General features: G+C 53.4%; 2 protein-coding genes across 2 annotated transcripts in view; one reads left to right on the top strand and one right to left on the bottom strand.

The window, feature by feature from the left end:
• The window catches only part of LOC311582051 (H-2 class II histocompatibility antigen, E-D beta chain-like), a 185,637-nt gene that overhangs the window by 159,357 nt on the left and 13,383 nt on the right, over positions 1-12,897 (bottom strand). The window contains exons 3-4 of the mRNA XM_084754749.1: positions 11,201-11,482; positions 9,934-10,038 (exon numbers count right to left, since the gene is read on the bottom strand). Coding sequence (XP_084610875.1) covers positions 9,934-10,038; positions 11,201-11,482 — 387 coding nt within the window. The remainder of the gene's footprint in view (positions 1-9,933; positions 10,039-11,200; positions 11,483-12,897) is intronic.
• Positions 1,405-6,540, top strand: LOC311582048 (H-2 class II histocompatibility antigen, E-K alpha chain). The gene is made up of 5 exons (XM_084754746.1): positions 1,405-1,552; positions 3,977-4,222; positions 4,683-4,964; positions 5,474-5,645; positions 6,178-6,540. Exons 1-4 carry the CDS (start codon positions 1,471-1,473, stop codon positions 5,632-5,634), a joined length of 771 nt encoding a protein of 256 aa, XP_084610872.1. The 5' UTR covers positions 1,405-1,470; the 3' UTR covers positions 5,635-5,645; positions 6,178-6,540.

Consider the following 12,897-nt stretch of genomic DNA (forward strand, 5'->3'; position numbering starts at 1 on the left):
CAAGAACATGGCATTACAGACGCTAGCAAAAGATAGATGCTAAAAGATTGAGTTAGCTGCATTTGGCTCTGAAAAAGGAGGTCAGCCTGCAGCATGGAGCTGTAGCATCACTCTCGTGGCTAGTGACCCGGGGTTAATGTCAGACGTCCAAGCCCCTGGCGCCATCAGCAGTCCACAGGATGGCCAGCCTCCTGGTCTGTGAGGGTCTCTGTACGGCCAGAGAGGGCCTCACACCGTGTGGAGACCCAGTCTTTATCTGATTGACATCAAACAGCTAACTCAGCTCCAGACGGGCGTCCTCACTGCTCCATGGCTTCTCACTGGGTGTTTAGTCCCTTCTGTGAATAGCTAAATTTTTTTTTCCTGCGTGTTAGACAATGTTTTTTAGAAACAGGAGGTGCGAAATCTCCTAACTTTTAAGAGTCTCTAGGGAGAATCTCAAAAATAAACCTTTGGCTCCACACCGTAATCCGTGTAACACAGCCTGCTAACCCCGGCTGCAGGGAGGTAAAGGCCCTGCTGTAGACACTGCTTTGCTGTTCCCGGCGGAGTCAGCTGTGTCCACGTTATTCCTTGGCGGTGACCTCCACACTCAACCGAGGCTTCACCCTCAGGTCACAGCCTGCCTAGTGTCCTCTCCAGGCCATGACGGAAACAGGAGGACGGACCCTGTACAGTCCGTGAGTCCGTTGCTTACAGAGGTCGCTGCCGGCTTTCCAGACCTAGCGTCCACCTCTCTCTAGTCTGTGGGTCCTTGGGACTCAGTTTCCCAGGGTCCTCAGAAAGCAAAGGAAGCCAGTGGTCCTGGAATCTTGGGTCGAGTTGACCCTGACTCCATGTCCCATAAAAGCAGTCTTCCCCACCGGGCGTGGTGGCGCACGCCTTTAACCCCAGCAGTCGGTGGCAGAGGCAGGCGGATCGCTGTGAGTTCCAGGCCAGCCTGGTCTACAAAGTGAGTCCAGGACAGCCAAGGCTACACAGAGGAACCCTTCCTCGAAAAAAACAAAACAAAACAAAAAAAGGAAGTCTTTCCAGCCATCACAAGCAGGCACAATACACATTTTCACATCAGCGATTTTTTTTATTTATTCTACCTTCACTAGCATGTTTCAGACGGAAATTAGATTGGGGTAAAGGTATTTGACCAACATCCCATAACTCTTGAATTGTTTTGTTGTTATTGTTGTTCAGTTTGTTTAAATACTTTGTTTTTTGAACAAATGGGGAAATATCTTCTTGAAGGAAATTATTTCTTGAAATGTTAAGTGGGATATTTGGTATTAAGTAGTGTAGTCAGTTGTATGGGACCTATTTGCAAGAATCCTTCCCTTAGCAACAGATGTGTCAGCCTGAAGCATTTTTCTGATTGGCTACAACTCAAGCCCCTTAGATTTTAACCTCACCCAGCGTTTGTTACTTCTGCCTCAGTCTGCCGATCTCTTCTGAGCCCACCAAACGCCCAGGAAGAAAATGGCCACAGCAGGAGTCCTGGTGTTAAGATTTTTCTTCGCGGCTGTCCTGATGAGCTCCCAGAGGGCACGGGCTATCAAAGGTAAGAAGTGATAAAAGCAGAGCCAGGGACACTGGACTGCACCAGGCTTTGGGCAAAACGAACGGTGGGCAAAGAGAAAACAGTGAGTGGACTGAAAAGTAAGGCACTGTGTAAGCCTAAGTGTGGAGGTCGTAAAGCAGTTATAGTGTGTGTGGGGTGGGGGGGGGGAGGAAATTCTTCCTTCCAAAGTAAACCGAGTCAGGCTTAGTTGGGCAAGAGGAACCGAGGCGCTGCCGAGGACCGCGGTCTCAGCGGAGGCCCGACTGTGCGGCTCTGGGAAAGCAGCTTTCCAGAGAAGCAACGGTCTCCTCACCCCCTGCACGTTGCTTATTCTCCTTGTCAATCATAACAGACTAACAATGTCCCGCAGGCGCAGCCACAGTCTAAGCACTGGCTACATAAAGTTTCCAGGTCACCTCAGGGACGCCCCTTCTCACAGAGGGAGCCTTGGAATGCGTTTCGTGCTCTGTAGCATCGCAAGGTCCCGGTCTCAGTCTGGGCACCTCAGGCTCCACTTCTGTCTCTGAGGGTCAGGTCCTTCCTTCCCTCCTTCCTTCCCTCCTTCCTTCCTTCCTTCCTTCCCTCCTTCCCTCCTTCCCTCCTTCCTTCCTTCCTTCCCTCCTTCCCTCCTTCCTTCTTTCCTTCCTTCCTGGTGAAAGCAGGTTCTGACCACAAAACGTCAGCAGTGTTGTTAGGGGCCTGATGAGGTGCTGGGAAAGCTCTTGTCTCAGACCGACCCTAGCAGAGTGGGACTCACAGCAGAGCGGTGACTGGAAACTCACCGGTGAGGTAGACTGTGATCACAGGGTAGGGAAAGATGTCGGGTGTCACGACTGTACTTGGTTCCAGGCTCCTCATCCATCCTTTCAAACAGCGCCCCTCGCTTCAGAGAATACAGTGTCAGGAAATGGAGAAGCTGCTGTGTGCTGACCTAAGCGACTTAACGCCTGCCTCTGTACAACAGGAGCGCAGGGGCTTCTTATGCATGGCCGCTCTGCTAGCCACAACCTCTAGATTTCTTTATTTCTTTTTTTTTTTAATTCCATTTTATTTTATTTTTCTTTTTTTAATTTTTAAAATTTTTTAAATTTATTTTTCTTTCTTTAAAATTTTTAAAAATTTATTCACTTTACATCCTGACTGTAGCCCCCCCATCTTATCCTCCTCCCTCCAGCCCCTCCCACAGTCCTCAGAAAGGGGGAGCCCTCCTCCCCTATCATCTGACCCTTGGGCTGCCTGCATCCTCTTCCTCTGTGGCCTGGCAAGGCAGCTCTGCCAGAGGGAAGTGATCAACGTGTGGGAGCCAGAGTCCATGTCAGAGGCAGCCCCTGCTCCCGATATTATGGGACCCACAAGGAGTCTGTGCTGCCTATGGGCCACATCTGAGCCGAGGGTCTATGTCCTCCCGGGCATGCTCCTTAGCAGACGCCAAGACTCACAGGCAAACTTTGGGGTGGAGGGCAGGGAGTCTTATGGAAGAGTTTGGGGACAGAAAGACCTGGAGGGGACAGGAGCTCCACAAGGAGACCAACGGAGCCAACCAACCTAGACCCAGGAGACCCTGCAGAGACTGATGCACCAAGCAAGGGCCTCTAGATTTCTAAAGCCGTGAAGTCACTAAATACCCACTCAAAACTCGGCCTCTCCGCCAAGGTCAAGCAACATTGCAGAAGTCAGGGCGGGACTAATGTGAGAGGCAGAGGATGGGCAGGGCTGCCGTGAGGGTCTGCCTTCCACACGCGACCTGGTGGTGCACACATAATGAACGTCAGGGGCTGTGCTTACTGCACAAGGCTGTCACAGGCCAGGTAAAACAACGCAGCACTGACGGGGGGTGGGGGGGGCAGGACTCTGGTGGTCCTCATCCTAGCTGAGGAGCCTTGCCTGAGGGATGGGGGGGCGGGGGTGGGTGGGGCTCCTGACCCTGGCTGAGGGATGGGGGAGGGGGGAGGGGGGAGGGGGAGATCCTGACTCTAGCTGAGGACGAGGACGGGCTCCTGACCCTGGCTGAGGGGGGGGGGAGGGGAGATCCTGACTCTAGCTGAGGACGAGGATGGGCTCCTGACCCTGGACTGTTGACAGTTGATGCCTGCTGAGAGTTAGTTTTCTTTTGGTATGTGTGTTGGGTGTGGCCACTGGTGGGCGGGTCATGCTCCAGTGAGTGACACCATACCCTAATTTGACTTGGTGCGTTAACAAAGATGGCTATGCTGAGGGTTCCCTTCTTTCTCATCTCCCTCCTTTGCTCAGTAGGGATGTCCGGATGTCCATCACGCAGACCGCGTCCCCTCCCTGACCCCTCCCCCTCCTACGCTATTCTCTTTACCCCAGTGGTCGGCCATCACCGCCCGCCCAAACGCAGGTGGGTTCTTCATCCTCCCCCTCTTCCGTTTCCCTCCCTAATTTCCTTTCCTTTCGTTTCAGAGGAACACACCATCATCCAGGCAGAGTTCTATCTGTCCCCGGACGAGAAAGGAGAGTTTATGTTTGACTTTGACGGTGACGAGATTTTCCATGTGGACCTTGAAAAGTCACAGACCATCTGGAGACTGGAAGAATTTGGGCAGTTCGCCAGCTTTGAGGCTCAGGGTGCATTGGCCAATATAGCTGTGGACAAAGCTAACCTGAAAATCATGAGACAGCGTTCCAACAACACTGCAAACCCCAACGGTACTCGCCTGTCCTCCCAGATGCGGGAACTCACAGCTTTAAAAAGGATGCAAATCGTCTCAGGGTGCTATGGCTTTCCCTTCTGAGACCTAAGCTTGTTCGGCACAGCAAACCCAATTCTTAGGCCAGAGGCCCCAGGATTTGGGGGAGTCTGCGCTTTTTTTTTCTTCTGTTGTTCGAGTCTTGGCTTTATTTCTCCCCAATCATTCATGATGTCATAGCCCCAAGTCTACACAGGGGACCTTAGGAACTAGGGTGGGGTAGGGGTGGGAGTGGGTGGGTAGCTGGGAATCCCAGACCTCAACAGTGGCTCCAAAACGTCAGATCTGGGAATTGGATAGCATGACAGCTCCTCGGGCACAGCTTTAGAGTCGTGAGGCAGAGCTGTACCACAGGCCTGCATGGCAGGAGAGGAACACGCTGAGGGGATGGGAGCTAATTCATGCCATGTCACCCACAGTGCCCCCAGAGGTGACCGTGCTCTCCAGAAGCCCAGTGAGCCTGGGGGAGCCCAACATCCTCATCTGCTTCATCGACAAGTTCTCTCCTCCCGCGGTCAACGTCACCTGGCTTCGGAACGGACAGCCTGTCACCGAAGGCCTGTCAGAGACTGTGTTCCTCCCGAGGAATGACCACCTCTTCCGCAAATTCCACTATCTCACCTTCCTGCCCTCCACGGAAGATTACTACGACTGCAAGGTGGACCACTGGGGCCTGGAGGAACCTCTGCTCAAGCACTGGGGTAAGGCGTCCTGCTGCGATGCTGGAGTCTGGACCCTGAGCGCTCACAGCATACGGGTGGGAACACAGCTCTGTGGTAGAGCATCTGCCTCACACGCCTGGGGCCTCAAGTTCAGTTCCCAGCACCACAAACTAACAGAGGTCACAGTGTTTGACACTGATCGAGATTTATACACCTCTGTTCTCTCACAACCAGGGTCCTCCACTTTTGAAAAAAAAAGCATACATGTGTCTGAGTGTGTATGTGTGTATGTGTGTTGCCTGCGCATGTCCGTGTGCACGGTGCAAATGCCTAGTGCCCATGTAGACTGGAAAAGGGCGTCAGAAACCCTGCCACTGGAGCTATGGACAGTTGTGACGTGGGCGCTGGGGATTAAACCCAGGTCCTCTGCAAAAGCAGCCAGTGCTCTAACCACTGAGCAACCTCTCCAGCCCCGGCTGTCTTTCTTATAATGCTATCCCTACCACAGAAACTGACTTCCCCTCTGCTTTATTCCGCCCCCCCCCCAGAATTTGAAGAGCAAACCCCCCTCCCAGAAACTAAAGAGAACGTGATGTGTGCTCTTGGGTTGTTCGTGGGTCTCGTGGGCATCGTCGCCGGCGTCGTCCTCATCATCAAGGGCATGAGAAAACGCAACAACGCTGCAGACCGGCGCCAAGGAGCCCTGTGAGCCGCCCAGAGGTGGGTCGGGCGCGGTCAGAGCCGGACGGAGGCGTGGCTGTCTGCCTGAAGGAGGCAGGAGGAGGGGCTGTGGTGCCTTTAAGAGAAAGGGGTGGGGAAAGCTGTGCCTCTTAAGCAAGCCTTGGCACCAGACGGTACCCCAAACCTTCAGGGTCGGCGGTCCATTCTACGGGTGTTCCTGGGCCACATTTTGGGTGTTGGAAGTTTTCCTCAGCTGCGTCCTTGCGACTTGGGGAAGTTAGTCTCAGGCCCCGGCTTGTCCCAAGGCGGCAGCCAAGGCTCCCGAGGCTGAAGCCTTAGGAGTTAGGCTCGTGGGCCCACAGCACCAACCGGAAGTCTCCTGATGCTTTCGCCTGAGAGAGGCTTCTAAAGGGGTCCAGGAAGAGGCGAGGCAAAATAGGGTTTTCAGTTCATGCTGGGATCAACATTTATGGACTTCTCCAGTGTCAAATGACCAGGAGGGTCCAGGAGGGAAACCGAGGCACTCTCAAAACTTATCCTGAACTCCTGGTGACTGTGTGTCCCACCACAGGTGATGTCTTCAGTAAAAGCTCAACGAAGAAACTCGGTGTGACAGCGCCTGGGGCCACGCCTCTCTCAGTTGCTCGCTTCAGTGGAGATCGCATCTTCTGCCACCTCCAGCCTTAAGCCTCAAGGATGGCAGCGGGTTCTCTGGTCCAGCGTCTATCTGGGGTTCTGTCTCCTGTATCTGTTTTCTTTTTCCCATCATTTTTAGTCACCGTGCAATTCCCCTGTGACAACCGTCACAGAGTTCTTCCTCCGATGTGGAACTTTCTGAGCATGGGGGCATCTTCTGTCCACTTAAGGCTTGTCATTTCCCTAAACTCTGTGTTTTTATACAAATAATAAACTTCTTGGATGGGTTGTGAAGTGGTTTCCGTGTCTGAGCCAGTTCTTGGTGGAGAGGAGGGGGCCTGAGGAACATGTGTGCTTCCTCCATGTCTGAATGCCGAGGACCTTTCACAGGCTCTGGGGTGGATCAGAAACCCAGGCTCGCGAGGGCTTTAAGCACCTGCTGTTGCGTGAAGACATGTCCATCTGGTAGACCACAGAGCGGGACTGCTGTACAGCCGACTCAGGGTTGTGGGGGGGTCTGTGGGGGGAGCTGGAAGGGGGGCCTGAGGGGAATGTGACCTTTCCCCTCCTAAAGGATGTTTTAAGAGATTCAGCATGCAGAGATGGAAAACATTAACAGGAGTAGTGTATATGAGTGTGTGTGTGTGCAAATGTGTGTGAGTGTGTGTATGAGTGTGAGCATATGTATGTGCAAGTGTATGTGAGTGTGTGAATGTTAGTGTATGTGAGTGTGTGAGTGTGTGAATGTTAGTGTATGTGAGTGTGTGAGTGTGTGAATGTTAGTGTATGTGAGTGTGTGAGTGTGTGTATGAGTGTGAGCATATGTATGTGCGAGTGTATGTGAGTGTGTGAGTGTGTGAATGCTAGTGTATGTGAGTGTGTGAATGCTAGTGTATGTGAGTGTGTGAGTGTGTGAATGTTGGTGTATGTGAGTGTGTGTGTAAGTCATGAATTCTAGAAGTGTGAGAAGCTGGTTGGGGGATGATGGGAGAAACTGGAGGGGAGGGAAGTGTGAAAATGATGTGATATACTCATGTGTGAACTCCCCAGATACATTTTTAAAAAGGAGCGATTGAGAGTCAGCCTTTGGCTGCTGAGATGGCCTTTATCCATATCTTCAGGAGAACAAGTCTCAAATCCGAGGGCCTGGCCTTGGATAACAGTGAGAAAGACCTAGGCGGGCAGCTGTGGGGAGAGCTGAGAGCAAGCTGAGGAGATCCGCACGTGCAGACGCTGGTCAGTGGCCCCACTGCAGGACGCGGCCAGGAGACGCTGAGGGCCGGGCTGGGGTGAAGTGGTGAGTCTGGCCGCAAAAGTAGGTGAGCAGGTCTCAGCCCCAGGGCTCTGCTGCCTGGTCTGGTCCACTGGGTTCCATTTCTGTTATTGTGACAAACACTCTGAAAAGCAACTGGTGGAAGATGGAGTTTATTTGTTCACAATTAAGCCAGGGCAGAAACATAAACGTCTTACACCCTCAGTCCAGAGAGCAGAGAGAGCGGATGTGGGGGGTGCAGGCACTGAGCCGCCCAGAGAACACCAGAGACTTAAATCCAGCGATATTATTAAAACTTACTTAGAAAGGCCAGAGTGTTTCAACACTTGAGAATCAGCTCATGCAATTTACATTAATTGAGAGACAGAAAGAAAACAAAATAAAACATTTGACAACCCAGATAGATTCATAAATGAATTGTGGTAGAATTTAGCACTTGCTCTTTAAACTGTTTCTCCCCCCCCCCTCTCTTTTTCTTTTTTTGAGAGAGCTGACTTCTTAGGAAATCTGTAATAAAAGCAGCCGTCCTGCTTCTCTCGTCAGGGTCAGAAAACTCAGAACGTTCCCACTTGGTGCCTAGAGCACAATGGGACTGCGCAGGGGGAAAGTGGCAAAATCAGCAACAAAGAACACATCGTTGCTATCATCTCCTCTGGACCTTACCAGGCACTTAGGAAGAAAAAAAAACCAGACAAATGCATAGTATTAATAAGAAATTTAATAATGAAGGGTATAAAGTCACTATAAATAAAATTGTGCCAGAAACAAATGAAAACAAAGTCAGGAAGATGATACTTTGAACAATAGTATTTTAAAATGCCAGATATCTTCTGCAGGCTGGTGATGAAGAAAACTTCGCGTCTGCACACACACGCACATGTCATTTCAGTTTTATGTGTATCGGAGCCCCAAACGCCGACTGTCCGGGCAGCACTAACAACACATAGGAAGACGCTGGTCTGGAACACTGTAAAACATCACTGGGGAAAATGAACATGGCGAGGCCCATGGGGGAGCAGACTCGGGGGGCTGCAAGGCCCATGGGGGAGCAGACTGGGCGATGGTGAGACTGAACACATCCAAGACATTCGCTCCAAACCGCTCTGCAAATAGGAAACTGCTCTGAGAAGCCAGAGCGAGTCTTCTTATTCATGTTTTTCACTTGCTGGTTTGTATCTGTTCCTGATCTCCATTCAGCCACCTGGGGAATCATTAAGCTGTATTTAAACTCCACATGTAAACTGTGAGGTTTTTATCACATAAGGAAATTACTGCGGCGGGGGGTGGGGGTGGGGGAGTGAAGCTGCCGACTTGTGTTAAACACAACTGACAATCACTCTCAGCTTATCAAATTCCTACCAGAAAATCGAATTTATGTAAATAATACACAATAAAGCTTAAGATACGCACAACGGAGACCTCGAATTTGTCCTAAAATAAGAGGAGTCCTCTGTGGTGACGTGTAAATTCCCCACAGCAGTCACAACACTGAAATAAACTTCTGAGCCAAGGGCTCGCTTCTCAGATTTACTTCTGAAACTAACTCTCCAAATCTGAGGGAAACTGACACTTAATAAAAAAAAAAGTTTAAGCCAGCTGGGCGTGGAGGCACACGCTTTAATCCCAGCACTCCGGAGACAGAGGCAGGTGGATCTCTGTGGGTTCGAGGCCAGCAGGGTGTACAGGGCAGCCAGGGCTACAGTGTAGAGCATGCTGTTTCACTTACACACACAGAGAGAACTCCTGAACTCAGCACATGTGTCACCTCACATGTGACTAAAGGAGAGCCATGCTTACGTGGGGACGTAACCATTGCTTTCTGTTTTCTGTAACTTGTCCTCAAAACATTGTTTGTGGGACATGTGATAAGGAATCCTGTCACAGGACAGCCTCACAGACAAACAGCAGGATCGACAAGGGAGCAGGACAGGACAGGGTCTGAGCAGCCATCAGGGAGCATGGAGCCAGGAAGAGTCATGTCCTGGGAAAGTTCTGTCAGCTCAGGAGTCCTGCAGAGCACAGGGCTCAGTGTGTGTGTCCAGACCTAACTCTGTAGGGGCTTCTCTGACCACCCAAGGCCTCTCCTGACAGCACGGCAGTGAGCAGAGCGGAATTTCTCACGCCCGAGTCAGTGCTGCTTCAGTGAGGGCGGGAACGAGGCTCCGCCCAAACTGCTGGCCAGACCCCGGCACTGCCAGCGGCTCTTCCTTCTCCTATACATTTCTCAGCCCGTTCTTTATCTTATCTGAAAGGCGCTGCTGCTCTGGCTTCTCTCTAGCCGCCACAGGCTGTCGCCTTCAGCAGCTGCTTGGAGTTTGCATCACCGTTTCTGCCAACTCCCTGATAATTAACCTTAGCAAAGCCATTGTTCTCCCCGCTGAGACGCGATGGAATCTCAGCCACCACCAGGCTCCTTACCTCTCCTTAGGTAGACGGACAGCCCTGCTGCGAAGACGAACAGACCCAGCGCAAAGAACACGGCTCCGCTCAGCATCTTACTCCACGAAGATGTAGTTTGCACCCCTGAGGAGGGAAAGCCGGAAGTTTTGCCTCAAATTCAACACCCCTGCTCGGGACCCTGTCGCGCAGAGCCCTGGGGGATCTGGAACTGGGCAGTCCTGGGAAGGTATTTCAGCGTTAACAAAGCGGCTGTAGCCTTATCGCTCTGGATGAAACCAGTGGCGTTACGGCTGTTAGCGCAGCAGGCGGCAGCTGGTGGCTGGCTGGCTGGCGACCCACGCCACGCGTGTTGGCCATCAGTTCGCTATCCTTGAGCACTGTGTCCGTCTCTACAGCCAACAGTGACGGAGCCTATCCGACCAAGAAGCCAACTGTGGCACGCGCAGGCGTTTTGTGAGATACTGCCTCCTGAGTATCAGCCACACACAGATGCAGAACCGAGCAAGACCCACAAGGAGCCAAGTACGCGGTGACCCAGAGCCAGCGTGACCCTTTGTCCTGCTACTGGCTCTGTTTTGTCTCATGACAGAGCCATCTGTAGCAGCAGCCACCTGGACTCTCGGGTCCCCCAACTGGACTTATTTGCATATTGAACATTTTCAGGTGTGGGGAGCACCTTCTCCTGACATGAACTGGGGCAGCCACCTGGGACCCACACGTACCTTGGTGCAACCTTATCTGTAGCTCTGCATGTGTGCCCGGAGGACATGCTTTCTACTGGGTCCTCTACACCCTAGAGCACTGAAGTCGCTGAGGCTGACCACCGATAGATGGCCAGCCAAGCCTCGTCATTCTTAATAGCTGCTGCCCTGGAGGAGGGCAGTTCCTTTCTGGGCCTATGGCCGGAAACTTAGAGGTACGCTTTGGCCCAGTTCTTGCCGGAGAACCTAGCTCGTGCCCTGCGCTATAACGTCACATCTGTCTTCATTGACACATCTGGTAGAGGGTGCCCAGGACCTTCACTCAATCTACCTAAGTATTTTCTTTTTCAATGACTTTCTGTTTGGGAACATTTCCACACAGCGTCCTTCTTAATCAGCCAGTACAGTGCATGTAGATGTTGAATTAGGTAAAGAAATTCTATTCATCTTTCACTGTGGATTAAGCCACGCCCCCTCCATGGTGGGCGGGGATTCACAGTGTCAGAGAAAGCTGACTGGCAGGGGTGAGCCACGCCCCCTCCCTGGTGGGCGGGGATTCGCAGGGTCAGGAACTTCCCACTCACTCCACTCCACTGTGACAGGGCTGCTCAGGCTGGGATGCTCCACCTGGCAAGTGTAAACCTCCCCACTCTGAGGAACCGTCTCCAGCATCACCAGGCTCTGGTAGGTCCAGTCTCCATCCGGGATCAGGCCCGTGGACACCACCCCAGTCTTCTCCTCCTGGTTGTTCCGGAACCATCTGACTTCAAAGCGGCCAGGGTAGAAGCCACTCACAGAGCAGACCAGGAGGTTGTGGTGGTCCAGGGGCTGTGTCTTTGCCGGGTACACAGACACCTTGGGCTCAACTGGAGGAGGAAGGGAGGTCAGAATGAGTCTCGAGGGCGGAGCCGTCCTCCTGGTGGGCTGCTGTGCGTCCCCGTCCACCCAGGCTGAAGCCCGGGCTGAAATCCCGGCAGTCCTCCAAACCTATCCCTCAAATTAACCCTGACAGCAGGGCCTGCGGGGCCTGAGGAAAACAGCAAGCTCTTAGTTTAGAGATAGAACAATTATTCGTTATTGAACTGAAATATTTTCAGTTTGAGAATACGGCTGAAAGCGGTGCAGAGGCATAACGAGTTCAGCACCTCAGTGCACGTACACCGGAAATAGCTCGGGAATGGTTCTACGCTGGGAAGCAGAGGCAGAGACAAGAAAAAGCTCAAGAGTCGTTACATCCATGGCCGGCAAGATGGCTCAGCAGGTAGAAGAGCCTCCTTCTAGGACTGAGGTAAAGGAGCTGACGATCTGAGTTCAATTCCCAACTCCCACACGGTGGAAGGAGAGGATGGCTCCTGCAAGCTGCCTTATGATCTCCGCACACAACATGGCATTCTCCTCCCTCTCCCCCTCCCCTCTCCCCTTCCTTTTCCCCTCCCCCTCTCCTCTCCCCTCCCTCCCCTCCCCTCTCCTCTCCTCCCCTCCCCTCTCCTCCCCTCTCCTCCCCTCCCCTCTCCTCCCCTCTCCTCCCCTCCCCTCTCCTCCCCTCTCCTCCCCTCCCCTCTCCTCCCCTCTCCTCTCCTCCCCTCCCCTCCCCTCTCCTCCCTCTCCTCTCCTCCCCTCTCCTCCCCTCTCCTCCCCTCTCCTCTCCTCCCTCTCCTCTCCTCCCCTCCCCTCTCCTCCCCTCCCCTCTCCTCCCCTCCCCTCTCCTCCCCTCTCCTCCCCTCCCCTCTCCTCTCCTCCCCTCTCCTCCCCTCCCCTCTCCTCTCCTCCCCTCTCCTCTCCTCCCCTCTCCTCCCCTCTCCTCCCCTCCCCTCTCCTCTCCTCCCCTCCCCTCTCCTCTCCTCCCCTCCCCTCTCCTCCCCTCTCCTCCCCTCCCCTCTCCTCCCCTCCCCTCTCCTCCCCTCTCCTCTCCTCCCCTCCCCTCTCCTCCCCTCCCCTCCCCTCCCCCTCCCTCTTTCTCCCCTCCCCTCCCCTCCCCCTCCCTCTTTCTCCCCTCCCCTCCCCTCCCCTCCCCCTCCCTCTTTCTCCCCTCCCCTCCCCTCCCCCTCCCTCTTTCTCCCCTCCCCTCTCCCCTCCCTCCCCTCCCCCTCCCTCTTTCTCCCCTCCCCTCCCCTCCCCCTCCCTCTTTCTCCCCTCCCCTCTCCCCTCCCTCCCCTCCCCCTCCCTCTTTCTCCCCTCCCCTCCCCCTCTCCTCTCCTCTCCCTCCCCTCCCCTTTCCTTCCCCTTCCCCCAATGTCTCTCTCCTCTGCAAGGCAGGCATACAAGGAATAGGAACCAGAGT

Source organism: Acomys minous, assembly GCF_964271855.1.
Source record: "Acomys minous genome assembly, chromosome: 13".
NCBI classification, from domain to species: Eukaryota; Metazoa; Chordata; class Mammalia; order Rodentia; family Muridae; genus Acomys; species Acomys minous.